The sequence below is a fragment of the Chrysochloris asiatica genome, unplaced genomic scaffold (assembly GCF_000296735.1).
Source record: "Chrysochloris asiatica unplaced genomic scaffold, ChrAsi1.0 scaffold00001, whole genome shotgun sequence".
NCBI lineage: Eukaryota > Metazoa > Chordata > Mammalia > Afrosoricida > Chrysochloridae > Chrysochloris > Chrysochloris asiatica.
Genome location: NW_006408519.1, coordinates 30910933 through 30933056, shown reverse-complemented (window position 1 = coordinate 30933056; position 22124 = coordinate 30910933). Strand labels below are relative to the sequence as shown.

The 22124-nt window shown below is 43.5% G+C and overlaps 1 protein-coding gene and 1 pseudogene across 1 annotated transcript in view; one reads left to right on the top strand and one right to left on the bottom strand.

The window, feature by feature from the left end:
* The first annotated feature begins 4342 nt into the window (after positions 1-4342).
* The window catches only part of TMEM65 (transmembrane protein 65), a 60631-nt gene continuing 42849 nt past the window's right edge, over positions 4343-22124 (top strand). The window contains exon 1 of the mRNA XM_006830694.1: positions 4343-4625. Within this exon, the coding sequence (XP_006830757.1) occupies positions 4343-4625 (283 nt within the window). The remainder of the gene's footprint in view (positions 4626-22124) is intronic.
* Positions 10791-11188, bottom strand: LOC102839862 (annotated as a pseudogene).

Sequence of the window (22124 nt, the reverse complement as noted above, 5' to 3'; positions counted from 1 at the left end):
ATAGCCGATGTTCTCATCCACTCTGCTATGTTATCATCTGGGCTTGATTGAGGCTGGATGGTACCACATAGCCTCATAGATGTGTCTGGCAACAGCTAGGGCTGTTGGATGGGGCCTCCTCCTCCACATGGCCTTTCCAGCAGGGTAGCCCAGACTTTTTATTTGCAGCTGGATTCCAAACAGGCAAGTGTCCTGGGAAAAATGACCTTGATGCAATGGCAGGCTCCAACTATACCAACAGACAGGCTATCCCATAGGCCATGAAGCAGACAGTCTTATAGACCAAATTAACAAGCTTAAAACATCTTATTTATGTAGTGGTTAAAACGAAAAAGTCCACACCCATTGCCATCAAGTGGATTTCGACTCATCAACCCTCTACAGAGTTTCTGAGACTGTAAATCTTTATGGGAGTAGATAATCTCATCTGTCTCCTGAGGAGCAGCTGGTAGGTTGAACTACCAGCCTTTGTGGTTAGCAGTCCGATACCTAACTTCCAGTGCCACCAGGTTAAAACATGACCTGAAATTTGTTGTCATTCCTTCCATTGAGAGGTGGGAGTCAACATTCCGCTCCATTCAATCTTGACTGGCCCTAGTTGCTTGCTTGTAGAACACAGTGGAAGGAATGCTGGGTAACTTCTGAGGATAGGTCAGAAAAAACTACTGCCTGCCTCTTTTTAGACACTTGTTTTAGAAGAAGTCAGCTGCCATTGAAGGAAGTCCAACTTCTCTGTATCTCCCATGCTGGACTGGCTGCTCTGTGGGAGAGAAAAATGCTTGGGCTTACAGCCTCACCTGAGTTTCCAACTAACAGTCCCAATCAACTGTTAGCCATGTGAGTCCGCCATCTTGGATTTCCAGTCCAGTTGAGTTTTCAGATAATAGCAGCTGCAGCTGACAGATTGCTCTTTGAGAGATCCCAAGCAAGAACTGCCCAGGCAAGTCCTTCCTGAATTTCAGAGCCATAAAACCCTGAGCAAAATCAACAGGCTGTTTTAAGTTTTGACAAAATTTGTTAAGCAGCAACATTAACTAGTATAATTTACTGGCTGGCTTAAAACATAGACTAAGAAGCAAGAGGAAAGAAAGAAGGTAGATTAACAAATTTGGGACAGGGTATGTGCAGGGTGGAAGGGTCACAGTACCCAATTCTGTTTTATGTAATGTTCATATGTCTTGTCTGTTTCTGCCATGGCAACCTTCTCTGCAGAACCATGAGGACAGAAGTGGAGAGACTGTTCAGGAGACTTGAAAGGGCCTGGAATTAACATACACCTGTTTGTAGGAGGAATGCTTGGGCAAGTGTGTCTGGTTATGACTGTACTTAGGTACTAGCCCACTGAGAAACTAGGGGTTTCGTTGGCTTGGCTTGTTCATAGAATACATGAGGCCATTATGGGTGTCACCTGTAGGTAGTCAATTTAGGGATGCTATAGTTACAGGTTAGAGGTAATAGGATTCATACCTTATTAAATATTTAGGGTTTACTTAGTCTTTCCAAGGAGCTCTGGTGGCACTTTGGGCGTAGCACTGGGCTACTAATTGCAAGGTCATTGGTTCCAACCCACCAACTGCTTTGTGAGAGAAAGATGAGGCTGTGGGCTGCCATAATGATTTAGTGTAGGGAATCCTAAGAAGCAGTTCTACTCTGTCCTGTAGAAGAGTAGCTATGAATTGGAATCAACTCAATGGCAGTGTGTGTGAGGGGTGGTGGTGAGGGGGTTGGCTGCTCTTTCCAGCCCTTTCTGTCTGGAAAGTTACATTAGTTACATCCATTTAACCTTTTTCCAACACATAGACATTGTTCCCTATGTGTAATATAGCTTGCATCTACCCTTGGTTTCTTATTTTCTATTACCCATTGCCCTCAAGTTGATTAGGACTCACAGCGACCGTGTATCTGGTTTCTGAAGCTGTAAGTCTTTACTGGAGCAGAAAGACTCATCGTTCTCCCTTGGAGATACTGGTGGTTTGAACTGCCAACCTTGTGGTTAGCACTCCAGTGGTTATCCTACAGCATTACCAGAGCTTCTTATTTTCTGTAGCAGAAGGAAACATTTAAAAATATTGCACCAAATACTTATAGCAAGTTTCAAGGATGAAGTACTTACCAGATCATTCATTGGTCAAAGCAAGTCACATGGTTAAGCCCACAGCGTAGGGGAGGGGACTACCAGAAGGAAAGACTCCCGGGTGTCATTATTTTAACAATGCGCTGCAAACACCAAGCTGGGAAATGGTTGGGTCAGGGATCAAACGTTTAGCAATCTGTCTCTCAAGCCCACACACAAAGCAGGTGTCCCAGAGATTGTTGGGAATGGGTTCTTAAACTGAGGAGTTTTTTAAAACCTCACTTCTCAGGCCTCATCCTAATCTAATGCATCCGAAATCTCTCGAGGACATGGAGACCGAAAAGGCTCTGCAGAAAATTCCAGCACACACTAGGGGCGAGGGTGGGGCTTTCAAAGGTGAGAAGGACTCAGTCCCAGCACATAAAGAGCTTACATTTTCCAGAGAGCATTCTTAGTCATTACACCCAGAGTGATTACCCTGAAATTAAAAACGAAACAAAACCCAACAATTACTTTTCGTGTTTACGTTAGAGCTGTGGTTCTCAAACTTGTGTGTCAGACTGAACTTGAAGGCTTGTTAAAACACAAGATGTCTGAGCCCTCCCTCCAGGGTCTCTGATTCAGGAGGTGTGGGTGTGGCGCACAAATCTGTGTTTCTAACAAGTACCCAGGTGTTGCTGACACTGCTAGTTAGGAAACGTACTTTGAGAACCAGCTAAAGCAGTAGGAGGTTTCCGTGGTAACAGTGCTCCTTTTACTCACATTTATGTGTTTACATAACAACGGGCTCAAACATAGCAATGAGTGTGAGGAAGGCACAGGACTGGCCAGGGCACTGTATGAGTGGAATCAACTCCAGGGCACCGAACAGCAACATATATGTATTTATAGCACATCCGCTACCTTGGGCTGGGTGCAGCTGCGGATAAAACAGGATAGGATTTAGATCTTGCTTGCAAAGAGATTACATTTATCCACTGGAAGTGGATTTCTTCTCTAAAACAGGACGTCTAAGTGGGATTAATCAGGTTTAGACAAAGCAGGATCTCCTTCCTTAGGGAGAGAGCTTCAGGGAGCAGAGATTTTGCGCTGGGCCTTAGAAGACAGACACGTGGGAATCGTGAGGAATAGCAACATTCCTTCTGCCTTGGCAAAGAGAAAAACAATGACAGGCAACCACGAAGAAAAGGTCCATGATCGCTGGGCCTCGGGCTCCAGGATTCAGTCTGCAGTCTCTGGCATGACAAAGGGGCGAAGGGTCTCAGACACAAACCATCCTTGGGAAGGGGACGGCCCGGTCTCGGGAGCGGTCCGGGAGCCTGGGAGTCGGCCGCCCGGACGAGGACGCTGTGGGTGCCCACTTAAACTGCGCGGCCCGGACGCTGCGTTCCCCGAACGCCGGAGGAGGGAGCGGCGACCCCGCGAGGCGGCAGCGCAGACACAGGCGCAGTCGGCCAAGCGGAGATGAGGCCCCTTTCAGCACGAATCCCAGATTTAGCATCTTGTTGCGGGGTCCTAAGCGCTTTCTTCCCTGTCCTCCCGGCTGGATGCTAGGGTGACGTGGACCAGGTCTGGGACGTGCGACCGCTTTCTCCGCCACACTAACCCGAGAGGGTGGGGAAACGTATGCACGCGCCTCCCACAGGCGGGAGCGTGGCCCGCGAGCTGGAGGACCGCGCCTGCGCAGCCCCGCCCCGCCCCGCCCCTTTCTCTCCGCTCCGCCCTGTTACCCCTTATACAGCCGCTAGGGGTAGCCGCGGTGGCTGCGGCCTGGGAGCGCGGCTGCTTTGAGGGCGCCGAATCCCGGTAGAGTGAGGACGAGAAGCTAAAGGGTGGGAAAGCTGGCGGCTGAGGAGGGCGGCTCCCAAGGAGGGCGGCGCGTGGCTGACTCATCCCTCTGAAAGAGCAGCCCGACCGACACATACACACACCGAACCCGCCCGCCCGCGCCGCTCGCTCCTCCTCAGCCCGCGGGCGCTCGCCCGCACCTCCCGCGCGTCCTCTCCGCGAGCTCCCCGGGCCCCGCCACCTCCCAGAAAGTTTTCTCGTCGGAGGGGCCGGAACCGCCGCGGGCCTTGTGGAAGGGAAGGGGGGACGGAAGAGGAGGCGACAGCCGTACGGGCCTCGGCGGTGTATGGTGCCGGCGCCTCGGCTGCCAGTCAGCAGGACATCGGGGCGGGGTCGGGCTGAGCCTAGCTGCTTCTCCCCCCAGCCTCGCCCGCAAACCCCTCCCAGACTGCCGCGGGGGTCCCGGCTCCTCAGCCTGCCATGTCCCGGCTGCTGCCGCTGCTGAGGGGCCGGAGCGCGCGCAGCCTGAGGCCCGGCCCGGCCGCCGCTGCCGCGCCGCGCCCGCCATCCTGGTGCTGCTGCGGCCGGGGGCTTCTGGCCCTCTCCGGTCCCCGGGGACTGGGCACCCACCCCAAGAAGGAGCCCATGGAGGCGCTGAACACGGCGCAGGGCGCGCGCGACTTCATCTACAGCCTGCACTCCACCGAGAGGAGCTGCCTGCTCAAGGAGCTGCACCGCTTCGAGTCCATAGCCATCGCGCAAGGTAAGGGGCGCGGCCGGGCGTCCAGACCCCCAGTGTCAGCCGACGCAGCTTGCCTGCTGCTTTGCCGGGCGCCCCCCGAGTCCCCCGCGTATGCCCCGAAAGGGTCCCCATGCGGAGAGGCCGAAGGAAACTTTCCTGCCTGGCGATCGGGGGCGGGGGGGGGGAGGTGTTAAGTGGCGCACCCCAAAGAGGGGTGTTGCTCCTCAAGTCTGGGATGGACACGGCTGGATGTGAATCTCAGCCGCAGAAGGCGACGTTTACGGGGACGGCCGGACGTCCTGGCTGCTCGGGTGGACAGTCCAGTTGCGGTGGCTGGGGCAGAAAGAAGGAAGTCTCATATGAAGAAGGTGTTTTTTCCTGGGAATCCGGGGCTCCACCATCAAGAGCAGACTTCTGTGCTCACAAGGAATCTGGAATGATGAGGCCACGCCACTTTGACGCTAATCCGAAAACCGAGTATTTTCAAAACGAGTGCAGAACGTTGGGAGGTCAGAGCTTGAGTCTAGGTGAAAAGGCTAGTTCAGAAGATCTAAAGGAGCGAATAACTAATTCAGGCATAAAAATTGGGGGGAATGGGGTCATTTAAATACCGTAATACTGATGAAACACGTTGCTACTATTTCGTCTGACATTCGGATGCTTTTGAAAGTTTCAAAAGTTATGCGAACTTTAGTTAGTAGGTACAGAAGAAGCCTCCTAAATGTAAGGCGTGTTGTTTTGGAACGTGGCGTTTGATTGGTGAGAGGCGCTTGAAGGTGCAGCTATACCTTCTGTAAGTTCACAAAGAATGAGCTACTTCTGATGCCAATTCCTTGGTGGAGTCATGGCTGTTATGGCTGTTAGTACGGTTTCTCCTGCAGAAACGTATTATCTGTGTCCTTTAATCATTTTTTTTTTCTCAGTTCAGTGAATTGTGGCCTGATATATAATAGATGATTCTAGACCTTGTCTTTCCTCAATGCTTTTACCTCTGTCAGTTTGTCGAGCGTGTTGCTGTGATTCTGGAAGCTTTGCCACTGGTATCTGAAATACCACCAGGTTACATCCGTGGTGGACAGGTTTCACCTGAGCTTCCAGACTAAGCTAGACTAGGAAGAAGGAGAGTCAGACTACTTGGAATATTTAGTCACTGAAAACCTTAGAACAGTGTCTAACCCGTCGTCACATCAGCGTTTTGTCTGTTGTGCATAAAGTTGATATGAGTCCCGACTCAGTGGCACCTAATAACAACAGCAACAACAATGCTTTTACAGAAAAAAAATAGTACCTCCATACAGCTTCGTTCTTAAACATATTAGAGCATGGCAGTGTTACAAGAAGGCGTAATCAAATACTAATGTACTTGCAAAGTTACACATGCATTCAGTGTGCCATTTAAAAATACTCAGCTTTGGAAATGTGCTCCTTCGGAAACAGTATAGCCAGTCATATACTGGAAACAAACTTTCCGAATCTTTCTCCATGAGCAAGATTATTTAAATAGACATTTGACCATTTCTAAGTAATTTCTTGGAAATTCTGCACTGTCAACATTGTTGCAAGATTAGAGGGCCATGTGGATATAATTTTATGGCAGTTTTTTTCAAAAGCATGTGTTACAACTGGGTAAATTCTACCTCATACATTATTGCTTTATCATATGACTACAATATTGTAGTAGAGGTGCAACTATTTTCCAATGATGGTGTTTTTTGAAGCTTTTTATTGTGAATTGAGTGAAGGTTTACAGAGCACATCATCAGTTTTGCATTCAATATATCATGCCCTTTGTTTCCTCTCAATGATTTGCAATCCCCTCCATAAACAACAGTTACCCAGCTTCCTCCCTGTGGTTCTGATTTCCTTTACTCCCTCCTTCCCATCCCTTCTGCACTTTGTTCTTAAGTAAATGTTGCCCTTTTGATCTTGAATGATTGACTTTTCTGTGGTGAGCGTTTATTACCAGTGTTGTTGTCCCCCCTGTATACCTACCACTTGGCTGAAAATTGGCCCACAAGGTGAATTCCTTTCTAGATCTGAATGGTGGTCCAGGGCCATAGTCTCGGATTCCTCCTGTCTCTTTCTGACCAGTAATTCTGGCCTTTTAATTCTGAGTTTTGGTCTACATTTTCTCCCACTCTATCCAGGACCTTCTAATGTGATCCCTTTCAGAGCAGCGGATAGTGGTAGCCAGGCACCATCTAGTTCTCCTGGTCTCAAGAGTCGTGAATGCTGATGTTCACATGTTCCATTAGCTGGTTGGACTAATTGATTCCAGGTGTCTTCAATTTTAGTGACGGTATTTAAAAATTTACATTATGGGAAACATCTGGAAAGCACCTAAAAATTTCAGCCAGTGAACTTCAGAAGATCAGCTAGCATTTACATTTAATCATTATGTTAGTTATATGAAAGAACTTAGCAATTTAAATGGTTTACTTTGCTCAGGAGAAACAGGCAAGGACATGGGAAACTGTGGTAGTCAAATGCTAAAGACTTCAAAGCCAAGGTTGAGGGCAAACTTATTCCTGTTGGAATCAAGTAGCACTTATAGCTGCTGCTTTAATTTTTAGTACAGTCTTAGTGCTCTTGTATTGTTTTCAGTGTCAACATGTACATGTGCTCCTCATTTACTGAGTACCTCATTATTTGACATTTGGGCAACTTTGAAAAAAACTTCTCCAGTGGTCTGGGCTCCCATGTTGGGCTGGACTGGGCTTCCTCTACGGGCGACCCCAAATGATATGCTGAAGACCATGGAGACAACTGGGTCACACAAGGGAGGACACTCCCATCCTCCCATACCATCTTGGTTGGCAATGAAGGGGTGGGATGATGTGGGATTATGTGAGGTTGCAGGTAGAGGGGAGGCTAGGTAAGGGCCTGAAAGTGTTGGGGAGGTGGTGAAGGGACTTTGCAAGGGGACCATGTGGGGCCAAGGCAAATGGAAGACAACTGGAGCCCCCACCCAGGGCGGGCAGTTGGAGGCAGCAGAAGATAGACAACACCCAACCACCATCACCACCCTCAACCCCTATGGGCTCTGTGATGGTGGAGAAGGGGAGCCCACTGTGCCACATGCATCCCAAGGCACACTGGGAACACCTGATGGGTGATGAGAGATCGGAGGAGCATTGGCACCAAAGATGAGGAGCTTATTTTTCATAATCACTTGGTCCTTGGAACCTAACTATATTGATAAGTGAGGAGTGGGCTACCCCAAGCGATATACCAGAATTGTGGAGATAACTGGATTCATCATTTTGTTTTGTTATTAAGTGCCATCAAGTCAGATCCGACTCACAACAACACTGTATAGGGTTTTCAAGCAGTGGCTGGTGAATTTGAACCACCAACTTTGCTGTTAGCAGTTCAGTGTTTATCTTACAGTGCTACAAAGTAATTAATCATTTAAGATAGGGAGGATTTTACTGTTAAGAATGTATTACAGTTCATTTCTTTGCTGAAATCAGTGGTCTTTTTTCCAGTCAGACAAATGAAAAGCTTTCTTGATTTTCTTTTGTTGTTGACTTTTTGTTGATGTTTTAAAATAACTGATTTATGGACTAAATGTGTGTGTACTATGTGCACTTTCTGATTAAATATTTTTTTTAAAAAAAGAGCTGTTTCTAGTTATAGAAAATCTTATATATTCTTGAAAAGGATGCTTTTATGACCTAGTGAAGTGTTTTGGATATGGTGTGGAGACATTACAAAAAACATTCATGCTTTGATATGGCAGAATAATCTACTGGTAAAATGTGGTGTATCGCCCTTATCTTTTTTGTGTGTTTATCAGTGGGTATATGATTGATAGTCTATGACAAGATAAAGCTTTAGAATCAATTTGCAATAGATAAGGCAGACTTTGTGGAATATCTTATCATCTGATCATGGTTAAATAGTAAGTTGTGTTTTTAGAATTACAAACTATTTCCTCCCCAATATTAAAAATGTTGATGCTGCATTCTCAGCTTTCCTGCTCAACCTGCTCTATCTTCTTCCACAGAAAAGCCATGTTCTGCTGACAGTACATTGTTCATTGTTTTTACAAGCCGGATGGGCTGACTGGTATTATAGTTGCTTATCAGTCCGATGGCACTCAACAACAACAACAACATCAGTCCTGGTGTGGTACTGTGGGTTAATGCGCTGTACTGCAAAATCGGTTTGAACCACAAGGTCGGTGGTTCAAGCTTATCAGCTGCTCCTCGGAAACCCTATACAGGGTCGCTATGGGTCGAAACTGCCTCAACAGCACTTAACAACATCAGTATTTAACTGAAAAATTTCAAACAAGTTTGCTTTCCTATTTTTTCAATTTATGTTTCTATTTATAATTATTTATTTAAAGTTTTATAATATGGCAACTTGAGTTTTGCAGGATGGGCAATGCGCTTGGTATTAGTTATCTGTTCCTACGTACATAACGAATCACCCTGAAACATAATAGTTGAAAACAAAGGTATATTATCTTACAATTTCTGAGTCAGGAATTTGGAGCAATTCTGTGGGATGTTTCTGGCTCAAGAGTCTCCATACAGTTGCAACCCAACTGTCAACTGGAGCTGCATCGTCTGAAGCCTCAACTGGGGCTGGAGGGCCCACTTTTTTTTTTTTTTTAATCTTTGACACTTTTTATTGTGAAAAATTTTAAGATTTACAGAGCAGATCGTCTGTTTTGCAAACAACAAACCATATTCTACATTTTATTTCAGTGATTACAGTCCCTGCCATATAATAATAATGGTTATCCCAGTTCCCCCCTGATTGTTTCCATTCAACCACCTTTTCCAGCCCTTCTGAATCCTTAGGTAAATGCTGCCTTTTTGATCTTGAATGGCTGACCACTCCATGGTGTGCAGACTTCGTTAGTACTGGTGTTCCCCTCTGTGTATCTATCTACTGCTTGGTTGAAAATTGACAAGGGTGAGTCCGGATACAGAACTGAAGAATAAGCAAGAGCTATAGTCTTGGGGTCCTCTAGTCTCTGACTAGTAAATCTGTGTTTTGGTTTTTAAACGTTTAGTTTTGGTCTACATTTTCTCAAACTCTTCCAGGACCTTCTAACGTGTTCTCTCAGAATAGCTGGTAGTGGTAGTTGGGCACCAGCTGGTTCTGGCCTCAGGGTCATGGAAACTGAGGTTTCATGAGTCATCCAATTTTCATCACCCTTCCTTCCTCCACACAAGAAGAGACCATAATTGCACTTTAAATGGCTGCTAATGAGCTTTTCTGGTGGCGCTACAGATCAACACTAGACTGTGAACCATAAGATCCACAGTTCAAACTCACAGGATGCTCCTCAGAAATCCTATTGAAGTTTTGATAATTCTGTCCCCTTCATATGGAGAGAAGCCATGCCCACCTCTTTCCAGTGAAAGCAGATGTAGCCCCGGTTCTCCACACTCTTCTACCCCAAACCATCTTCTCTCCAGTGTCCCATGGGGAATGTCTACAGAATGGCCTGAAGCTAAGAAATTGTCAATAAAAAACTGAAATTTAAAAAAAAGTCTAGCATTTGGCAATTTCACGTGATTCAGTTTCACTATATAAATCTCAAATTACAGTAACAATGAACAAAGTTACTGTATTCTTGAGCTGGTGGTGGTGGTATTGTTAAGTGCCTTTAAATTGGTTCTGACTTATAGTGATTCTATATAGGGTTCCCAAAGCTGTAAGGCTTTGCAGGAGCAGAAAGCCACATCTTTCTCCTACAGAGCAGCTGGTGAACTTGACCCACCATCATTGTGCTTCACAGTCCAGTGCTTATTGTTCAGAATCACCGTGCTCGTGGGATGACCATAAACGATTAAGGATAAGACATGGACATGCTGGTTGGAGGCTTTGAAGAAGGGAAGTGTTGGAATATAGCTGACTCAAGTTATCCAAGAGACCCAGAGCCCAACCCTTCCCACAGCCATTATCTTTGTTTGCCAACACCAAGGCTGAAAAAGCAGACTAGCACCTAGAGTCTATGTCAGACAAGAACAAGTCTCTCCCTGGGCACGGGCAGGGCTCAGGCCAGGACTATAGAGGCCCACCACCCTCTGCTGCTTCCAGAAGAGCATGGGTGACTCCGAACACTCCATGTATTAATGTCCAAATCTAACAGTATGAAAAGCTCTGCATTAAGTGTTTTAGGAAGGCCTTGGCAATATTGCTCCCAATGTCATGCGCACCCAATCAGCTCACTTCTGATTCTGTAGCCTCTGTATCTGTCTTCTGAGAAGCTAAGAGGACTTCTTGGGCCCGATTCCTTCGTAGTCTCTCAGCTCTAGTGATGGGATGCTGAGGGAAAAAACCAGAAAGACCCAGAAGCTTTTCCACAGGCTTCGAAAGGTGGGCCCCGCAGCCAAGCCAATGCTGGATCCTTACCAGATTGAGGGCAGTGATCTTCTCCCCATGACTGTTAGGCAGTGGGTCTTAGGAGCCCAGCTGCTCCATGAAATGGCCATCCCTGGAACACTTGTGAGCAGCCATGATACAGTAGAAAGGCTGGTTGGTACAGCCACCCAGGGTGAGGTGGATGCTTAAGTGGCCCCATGGTATGCCTTGCAGAGCAGGGTAGTGAGCTGGACCATGGTAGAGTCAGCTTGTATGTCAGCTGTCCACACGGATCTGCTCTGCATCTTTGTGCAGGATCCACAGGAAAGACCAGAAGGATGACAGATAATCTTGTGCACAACTACTCAGACACGAGCGAAATAGTTCTAAAACAGACAGGCTGGATGCCCTACCTTTTCCCTGGAGGGTCCACTTTTAAGGAGACTTGCTCACATTGCTGTTGGCTAGAGGTCTCAGTTCCATGCCATGTGGGTCTCTCCACAGAGCTGCCTGAGCGTTCCCTCAAAATGAGTGATGTAGGAGAGAAACAGACACACTAAACTGCTTAAGCTTTAGTCTTCTATAAGCTAATCTCAGAAGTGACAAGATATACGATCACTTCTGCCCCACTGCAATATGGAGGATTCTGTGCAAGGATTTGAATTAGGAGGTAGGACTGGCCCCTTCTGATAACATGTATGAAGTATGAGAAATGAAGTCTGGCCATCCTGGCTTCTGAGGAGCATTCTGGCTGTACTTCATCCAACACAGATTGGTTTGTTGTTCTAGCAGTCCATGGTATTTTCCGTATTCTTCTCCATGACCATAATTGAAATGCATCACTTCTTCTGCAGTCTTCCTTATTTACTGTCCAATTTTCACATGCATATGAGACTATTGAAAGTACTGTGGCTTGGGCAGGTACACTTTAGTTCTCTAATTGACATCTTTGCTCTTGAATACTTTAAAGAGGTCTTGTGCAGCAGATTATTAGTCTAATGCAATATAGCATTTGATTTCTTGACTGCTGTTTCCATGAGTGTTGATTGTGAATCAAAGCAAAATAAAATCTTTGACAATTTCAGTCTTTTCTCCATTTATCATGATGTTACTTATTGATCCAGTAGTGGAGATTTTTGTTTTCTTTACATTGAAGTGCAACCCTTAACTAATGGCCGTGGTCTTTGATCTTCAGTTAGTCCTTTTTAAGTCCTCTTCCCTTTCAGTAAGCAAAGTTATATCATCTGTATATTGCAGGTTGTTAATGATGCCACTTTGTTCTTATAATCTAACTTCTTGGATTATTTGCTTAGTGTACAGGTTGAATAAATATGGTGAAAAAATACAACCCTGGCTCACTCCTTTCTGATTTTAAACATTCAGCGTCCCCTTGTTGAACTTTCTGATCTATGTGCAGGTTCCTCTTGAGTACAGTTAAGTGTTCCAGAATACTCATTTTCCTCAGTGTTGTCCAGAATTTGTCATGATCCATATAGTTGAAAGCCTTTATGTTGTCAGTTGTTGTTGTTATTGTTAAGTGTTGTTGAGTTGGTTCCAAGGAGCAGCTGGTGAGTTTGAACTACTGACCTTGTGGTTCAAACCGACCTTGCAGTCCAGTGTTTATCTTACAGCACCACACCATACTCAATAAATCACAGATAAACATCTTTGTGGTATTCTTTGTTTTCAGCCAAGATCCATCTGACATCAGCAATGATATCACTCATTCCAAGTCCTTGTCTGAATCTGGCTTGAAGCTCTGACAGTTTCCTGTCAATGTACTGTTGTAGCTGTTTTTGAATTATCTTTAGCAAAATTTTACTTGCATGTGATGTTAATGATATTGTCTGATGATTTCCACATTTCAATGGGTCACCTTTCTTTGGAATGGGCACAAATATAGATCACTTCCAATCAGTTGACCAGGTAGCTGTCTTCCAAATTTCTTGGCATAGATGAGTGAGTGCCGCCAGTACTGTATTAGTTTGTTTGAAAGATTTCAATTTATGTTCCATCAATTCCTGGAGCCTTGATCTTGCCAATGCAGTTAGTGCACCTTGGATTTCTTCATTCAATACCATTGACTGTTAGCTTTTTTTTTTTTAACCTTTGACTCTTGATCATATGCTATCTCTTGAAATGGTTGAACATTGCCCATTTCTTTTTGGTATAGTGACTCTGTGTGTTCTTTCCATCTTCTTTTGATTGTTTTCTGTATCATTTAATTTTTGCCCAAAGAATCCGTCACTATTTTAAGTCGAGGCTTGATTTTTTTTCCCCTCTTCAGTTCTTTCTGCTTAAGAAATGCTGAGTGTGTTCTTCCCTTTTGGTTTTCTAACTCCAGGTCTTTGCATATTTCATCATAATACTTGACTTTGTATTCTCGAGTTGCCCTTTGAAATTTTCTGTTCAGCTCTTTTACTTCCTTATTTCTTCCACTTGCTTTAGCATCTGTACATTGGAAAGCAAGCTTCAGTATCTCTTCCGACATCTGTTTTGGTCTTTTTCTTCTTTCCTGTCATCCCACAACTCTTCTGGTCTTCTGTTAGTAATATCTAATCAAATCTGTTCTTGAGATATCTCTAAATCATCTGAGTGATTAGGCCCAGAAAAAGGGGAGCGAATAGGCTGGGGGCATGAATTGAAAGCATTGAATTGAAAGCAGGAGGAGTAATAGATCTATGATACACTGAGACTGCTGTTGTTCAATGCTGTCGAGTTGGTTCCGACTCACAGCAACCCTGCAGAGGGTTTTTGAGGAATGGCTGGTGAGTTTGAACCACTGATCTTGTGATTCAAACTGGCCTCTTTTGGTCCAATGTGTATCCTACAGTGCCACACCAGGACTCCTAGAAAAGTAAATGAAGGTGTGCTACAGTATGGAAAGAACAATCACGGCAGTGTACTCCCAACAAACTTCATTCTGATGACTTCAGAATTTCTGGGTATATTGGAGTGTCCAATTACTAGAGATTACTGTTAGTAGAAAACAGATAATTTTTTTCTTTCATTATTAAATAGCTATATGCTATTTAGTAATCTTTAATCATCACTTGCATATTGTCCAGAATTAGGTATGAATTAATACAACATTATTTTTTATCTTATGCTTTTGTGGAGTTGGAATATAGGCAGGATTCAGTTGGATGATTTGTCTTCTTCATGGTCACTTGGTAAATTGCAACTGGCAGATGGGCTGGTCAGTGAGTTCAAGATGGCTTACTTCACATGTCTGGCATGTTGTAGGGGGATCATTGGGCTCCACTGGACTGTTGACTGGAGCAAATGCATGTGGCTTCACCTGCAAGACAGTCTTGTGATGATTGTAAAACATAAATGATGTGTCAGAACTCCTAGAAAATATGTTAGAAAGATGTAGGACTTTGTATTAGTTTCCTCTTGCTGCTGAAACAAATTACCACAAACTTAGTGATTTAGAAACAACATGGATTTCATTCCCTCATGGATCTCAAGGTCAGAAGTTCAAAATGAGTCTTAAGAGACAAAATCAAAGTGTCAGCAGGATTGGGTCCTTCTAGAAACTCTAAAGGAGAATCTATTACTTGCTTTTTCCAGCTTCAAGAGGCTGCCAGCATTCTTGGCTTCTGGCCACGTCACTACAATTTTTGCTTTCTTTTTGTCATATTGCCTTCTCCCTCACAGGCCATCTTACTTCCTTTTAAAGGGCCTTATGGAATCCTGGTATGGTGCTGTAGGATAAATGCTGGACTGCTAGCTATAGGATCGATGGTTTAAACCCACCAGGCACTCCTTGGAAACCTTTGCAGGGTCATTTTGTATTGGAACCGACTCTATGGCACTTAACAACAACAATTAGATTTTGGGAACTGAGTCAGAATTTACTCGATGGCAGTGAGTATTGTTTGTGTGTGTGTGTGAGTGTGGTATAAATGGCTGATTTACTCAGTCTAACCAGAGACACCTTGGAAGAACAACCTGATGATCTACTTCTGAGAGATCAGCCGTTGAAAACCTTGTGGAGCACAGTTCCAACCTGACACTCAGGGATTCACCATGATGACTGGCCTTAAAAAAAAAAAAAATGTTTATGATTATATTTAGGGCATATTTGGACTCTTGATGTGGCACTATAGGGTCAGCATTGGACTGCAGACCACAAGGTTGGCAGTTCAAAGCCTCCATCTGCTCCTTGGAAATCTTATACAGCGTTGCTATGACTCGAAACTGACTCGATGGTGCTTAACACCAACAGCAACCTACATAACAATGATAATCTCATTTCAGAATCCTAAATCACAACTGTCAAGTCCCTTTTGCTGTAAAATATAACATACTTAAAGCTTCTGGGTTCTAATCATGATGTGGACATCTTTGGGGGCCTTCACTCAGCCTAACACAGACTTGCTATGACCTCGCCTTTTAAGTCCCAGAATGTAATTTCTGTGTGTCCTGGTGGTCATGTAAGTCACAAAGACAAGTGTAGATTCAAGGGGTAGGGAATTAGGAGAAAGTAGTCTGCAGGATAATGTGTTGGACCACAAGGTCAGTTTTAATTGCAAGGTCAGCGCTTCAAACCTACCAGCTGCACCTTGTAAATAAACCCTATACAAGGTGGCTATGTGTCAGAACCGACTTGACAACACTTAAAAACAACAACAACACAACAGTCCATTTTTTTGAAGTCCTTTAGTTTATAGAATGGAATGATGCTTTAGGATAAGCACTGAACTGCTAATAGCAAGGTAAGCCGTTCAAACCTACCAACTGCTCCTTGAAATCCCTATATAGGGTTGCTATGAGTTGGAATCAACTCCGTGGCTCTTAACAATAACAACATTCCATATAATGGAGTTCTGGTGTGACTCTGTAGGATAATGAATCATCTGCTAACTGGAAGGGCAGCTGTTCAAACCACCACCCACTCCTCAGAATTCCTATACAGGTTGGTATGTCGGAATTGACTTGACAGCAGGCACTTAATAACAACATTCTGTGTAATTGACCATACCAAATAATTGTAATATATTACAAGTACATTAAACCAATGAATGATTATGCACTGGTCTAGTACTATAGGATAAGCACTGGACTACTAACCACAGTGGTTCAAACCCACAAGCCCACTCCTTAGAATCCCTCTACAGGGTCATTATGAGTTGGGACCAACTGAGTTGTTAACTACTTTTGAGTTGGCACAGACTCATGACAATCGTTCATGTAACAGAATGAAATGTCCTATCTTTTGCACTTTTCGTGATCATTGGCATGCATGAGTCCAGTTGGACAGTGAGTTTTATTCTGACGCATAGGATTTTCAGTGGCAAATTTTCAAAAGTAGATCACCAGTCCTTTCTCCCTGATCTGTCCTAGTCTGGAAGCTCCCCCAGAAACCTGTCCATCATGGGTGACTCTGCTGGTAATTAAAATACCAATGGCATAGCTTCTAGCATCATGTTGCTGTTGTTAAGTGCAGTTGGTTTGACTCAGAGACCCTGTATAGAGTTCCCAAGGAGTGGTTGGTGACTTTGAATCCCCAACCTTGCAGTTCAAACCTACTTTGCTGTCCAGTGCTTATCCTACAGCACTACACCAGGACTCCTCAAGCTTCATAGCAACATGTAAATCATAACAGTATCACAAAACTCACTGGTGGGTAGTGGTTTTAAGACTTTGGGCACTTACTTTAAACATTTATCCCTTGTACTGGGGCTAATGCATTGATATTGAGATATATAGGACAAGCACTGTCAGTTTTTCCACCTCAGCTGTGTTGAATTCTGGGCTGAATAATTCTTTGTTGTGGGGCTTGTCTGTCTTCCACCCAGGATGTTTGTTCAGCATCCTTGTTCTCTACACACTTGATACCAACAGCACTGCCATTCCCCCTGAACCAGTGTGACAACCAAAAATGTCTACAGGCATTGTCATTGTCCCCTGGAGGGAGGTGGGTGCAGAATCACTGCTGGTTGAGAACAACTGTTTGACATGAAATGCCATAGACCGTTTCTTCTTTAGCTCCTCTGCCTTGTGTATGCTCTTTGCTTCTCGCCCATTGGTTTATTTTATTGGTGTATTTGTTTCTGGATAGGAACTGAGGTAGCTCTTCACCTCATTGTCAGACTTTTCATCTCTCTATCAAATAGAGCATGGTGATAACTCTTTTCTTTGATTGTGATGTCTCCTCACTTCTAAGTTCTTGATTTAAATGGTAAATATTTGACATGTTAGGAAATATGGCTTCCTGGTCAATCAAACGCTGCTGTATTTTAATTCATAGTAGTTTAATTTGGTGTTGCCCATCTCAGTAGTCACTTGCTGCTGATTTTTTATAGCAGTTATAATTCTTGAAAATAAATTTTAAAAATGTTTTATTGTGAATTTGGGGGAAGGTTTTCAGAGTAAATCAATATTCCATTTAATAATTGTTACACATGTTGTTTCGTGTTGTTAATTTTAATCCCCACAATGTAACATCACTTATCTCAGTCCCTCTATTTCCTGTTTCCATCCTTCATTCTTTCCTCACCCTTCCTGATTTCTGAACTGTGTCCTTGGGCATATGCTACCTTTTAGTCTCAAATGGTTGATTATTCTCAGGAGTGCTTACCTTCCCTAGTGTCATTGCTAACGTTACATACCTGTCTGTTGTTGGACTGAAAATTGAGTCACAAGAGTGAGTTCGGTTCCAGACATGAAGGGTGGTAATGAAGGGTCGTAGTCTGGGGTTCCCTCCAGTCTTTCTCTGACCAGTAAGTCTGGCTTCTAGAAATTTAAAATAAAAAAGAAAAGATTTTGATTTTTGTTCCACATTTTTCTCCCCCTCTATCCACCTTGTAAAGGAGCTCTGGTAGCGTAGTGGTTACGAATCGGGCTGCTAACCTTAAGGTCAGCAGTTCAAAACTACCAGCTGTTCTGTGGGAGAAAGATGAGGCTTTCTGCTCCCGTAAAGATTTACAGCCTCGGAAACCCTGTACAGGGTCGCTTGCTATGAGTCAGAACTGACTCTACGGCACATAACAACAACATCCACCTTGTAATGTGATCCCTTTCAGAGCAGTGGGTAATAATAGCTGGGTACTGTCTAGTTTTCTGGCCTCAGGGTCTTGGAAGCTGAGGCTTACATGGTCAGTTACTCCATTGGACTAATTGTTTCCATGGGTCTTAGATTTTCTTCACTCTTCTTTCTTCTGGACTGGGAGAGATCAACAGTTGCACTTTAGTTGGCTGTTCACAGACTTTTAAGACCCTAAGAACAATTTGTCAAAGTAGAATATTGTCTTTTGAGAACTGTTAAACATTTTTATAAAGAAATTTGTGGATGTTGTTATTGTTAAGTGCCGTTGAGTTGGTGTCAACTCATAGTGACCCTGTATAGGGTTTCCGAGGAGTGGCTGGTGAGTTTATCCAACAGTGCCATGCCAGGACTCCAATTTCTGGGTAAGAAAGCTAAAATAATACAAAGTCAGTACCTTTATAGGACCATGTAGGTGGAACTAAAGATAGTTCCATCGAATATTTAATATTGGGGACAACCTGATATTGTATCACTGTTAGTCAATATTGTTTCAGTTTTCCTAAAAATAGGGATGAGTTTGTTTAACTACTCTTGTCTGGTTTCCTTTGGTGTATCAGCAAGTATGTATAGCTAACTGAAACAAATAGGGATTGAATCCTTGACTGTAGATATTTTTAGCATCTTACTCAAGTCCTTGACATGTAGGTTTATGTTTGTTCTAAGTTACTGAAAACAACCGCATGAAAATGGGAGCCCTGATAATGTAGTGGGTTATGAATTGGGTAGCTAACCACAAGGTCAGCAGTTTGAATCTACCAGCCACTCTAGGAGAAAGATGAGGCTTTCTGCTCCTGTAAAAATTTACAGCCTCGGAAACCCTATACAGGATTACTATGAGTTGGAACTGATTCAATGACACACTACCACCACCATCATATAAAGATAAGTAATTACATTTTTAAAGAGTTCATCGGCTACTTCAGTTCATCTGCTCAATGAGAGGCTCTTCTGGACAACAGACATGATAAATAAGGAATAATTTCCCTCAACTTCTGAAAGATGTACTATGGTGTCTTTGATGGCAACAAATTTGTAAATAGTGAATTTTTCTCAGTGTTATAATGAGCATAGTTGAGCTGTATATATTGTATTTTAATATAATTTTCTTTGGAGCTACTTCTATTTATAGACAAATTTACACCCACTACCTTCAGAACACAGTGCTAGTTCAGTTAGCATGCTGTTCACCCAGTTGTTGTTATTGTTGTTGTTGTGTGTCATGAGTCAGTACTGACTCATAGGGACCCTGTTCAGGGTTTCTGAGAGTGGCTGGTGGGTTTGAACTACTCATCTTGCTGTTAGTGCGGTTAGAAGTCCAGTGTTTATCCTACAGCGCCACACCAGGGCTCACCCAGTGGTGGTAGTGAAATGTGTTGGGCTTAATTGCCACTCTAGGTGAACCTCAGCCTCAGATTGCTCTGTTCTGTGTATCTCATTCATCCTGTTGTTGTTGTTGTTAAGTGCCGTCGAGTCAATTCCGACCCATAGTGACCCTGTATAGGGTTTCCAAGGAGCAGCTGGTGAGCTTGAACCACCGAACTTGCAGTTCAAACGACTTTGCATTCTGACTCATTAGCCCCACAGCACCACATTCATCCTGGGTGGTGGTGGTTGTGGTAAATTCTTTTCTGCTGTGTAAGATGTGCTTCTTGGCATATCTGCTATTGCTCTTAATGTCTGCTCGTGGTGGTGCTATCTTTCATGCTTGTGTAGTGTTTTTTTCCTCTCTCTCTTTGTATGTGTCAATCTGTAACCCTTCTGAGCTTCTCAGTAGGGCTTGATCGTGATGGACAGTTCAAGATCAAAAATCACTCCTCCTTTTGTTTTTCCAGCTAGCCAGCTGCATCTACTACATTGGTATTGAGCCTCCATCTTCAGCTGTCACATTGAAAATCTTTGTGAGCATTTTTCCTAACTGCTAGATCATGACTGTTCAAAAATGGCTGTTCTCAGCATTGAGGAGGTAACAGTTGGCTCAGGCCTTACTATTTAAAGGTTCAGGGATGTTTGTTCTTACTTGGATTAGTTTAGATTTTCCTTCTTCTGAGTTTTAGGATAAGTTATTAAGTTTACCGTTCTATTTAAAATATTTTAAAAAATACTCTGGTATTTTATAACAGAACTTCTGAATTTCAACTCTGTAATGGTTTTCTATTTACTATTACTGCTACCTCTTTAGCTGCTGCTAACACCATCATCCTTCCCAATTAGTAAGTAATTGCTGTGTGCCAGATGTGCTCAGCTAGATGGGTTTCGGTTGTGATGTAATAAATTTGTTTACTTCTCTTACAGAGGATACAGGAAGAATCATCTCTGTTTTATAGGCTAAGAGTTAAGTGCCGTCGAGTCAGTTCTGACTCATAATGACCCTGTATAGGGTTTCCAAGGAGCAACTTGTGAGCTTGAACCACCAACCTTGTGGTTCAAACCGACTTTGCGATCCAGCGAATTAGCCCATAGTGCCACACCAGGCTAAGAGTAGTTTACAAAAATACCACATATATACTTGCCACAATGAAAATAAATTAGTTAAATCTTGAAACAAAAAAAATTACTCTGTATACAAATTGTGATTTAAAAAAAATTTTTTTTAAGGCTAAGAGTTGTTGGTGTTGTTAAGTGCCATGGAGTCAGTTTCTACCCACAGCAACCCTGTATAGGGTTTCTGAAGAGTGGCTGCTGAGCTTGAACCATCGACTTTGCAGTTCAAAGGTCTTTGCAGTCTGGCTCATTAACCCACAATGCCACACCAGGTCTCCAGGCTAAGAATTGTTGTTATGTGCCGTGGAGTAGGTGCCGACTCACAGCGACCCTGTACAGGGTTTCTGAGGCTGTAAATCTTTACGGGAGTAGAAAGCCTCATTTTTCTCCCGTGGAACAGTTAGTAGTTTCGAACTGCTGACCCTCAGGTTAGCAGCCTGATTCATAACTTCTATGCTACTAGAGCTCCTTAGGCTGAATTGCTGTTGTAGGTGTTGAGTAATGTGGAGTCGGTTCCTACTCATAGTGACCCTGCACAAGGTTTCCGAGTCTGTAAATCTTTACGGGAAGAGTAGTTTGCCAAAAATACCACAATTTGTATACAGAGTAATTTTTTTGTTTGTTTCAAGTTTTAACTAATTTATTTTCACTGTGGCAAGTATATACACACATATATGTAACACTCCACCAGCTACTCTGCGGGAGAAAGATTAGCTGTGTGTTTTCATAAAGGTGTATATAGTCTTAGAAACCCTATGAAACAGTTCTACTCTGCCTGATAGAGTTGTTATGAGGTGGAATTGACTTGATGACAATGACTTTGTTGTTTTTTTAATTGTGGTAAATATATGTGACAACAGTTTTGCCATTTAAGCCATTTTAAGTGTGTAATTCAGTGTCATTAATTATATTCATTATGTAGTACAACAGGACCATTATTTCTAAGTATTTTTCATCACACCAAGCAGATTCCATACCCTTAAGCAATAACTCCCTATCCTCCTTTATCCTGAGCCCTGGTAGTCACTAACCTACATTTGAGGGAACTTCAAAAGTTCATAGAAAAGTGGAATTCAAGAATGCTGGAGTTTTTCCATGAACTTTTTGAAGCTCCCTCTCATATTTGTTCTTTTGTGTCTAACTTATTTCACTTAGCATGGTATTTTAAAGTTCGTTTTTGTGATACCATGTATTAGAACTTCGTGTCTCTCTCTTTTTTTTATCCATATGCTCTTATTTATATGCTTTTTTTTTTCAATGTTTTATTGTGAATTATGTGATAGTTTACATGGGAGAACATTAGCTTTACATTCATCCTATCGTTTATCATTTTGTTGCCATGGTTACAATCCCCTCCATGCATCATCAACCAACCAAAGGGCATACACTACAAGCCTGCCCCCCACCCTCCGTCATCATCAGCCGCTCCATCTCTCCATGTCATCATCTCTGCCTCTATCACTGCTTCTCTGGGTAGGGTCCCGCTCTCCGCTCTTCTCCCTTCATGGTCACAGGGACCTCCGCTCCTAGACTGCAAAGTCAGTCACTCCCCTCCTTTTGCTACAAAACATCTAACTTTACATTTCCAACCCTCACAATCAGTCCTGATAACGATTATTCACTATTGTGTCACAAGAGACCTATCCACATCGCAT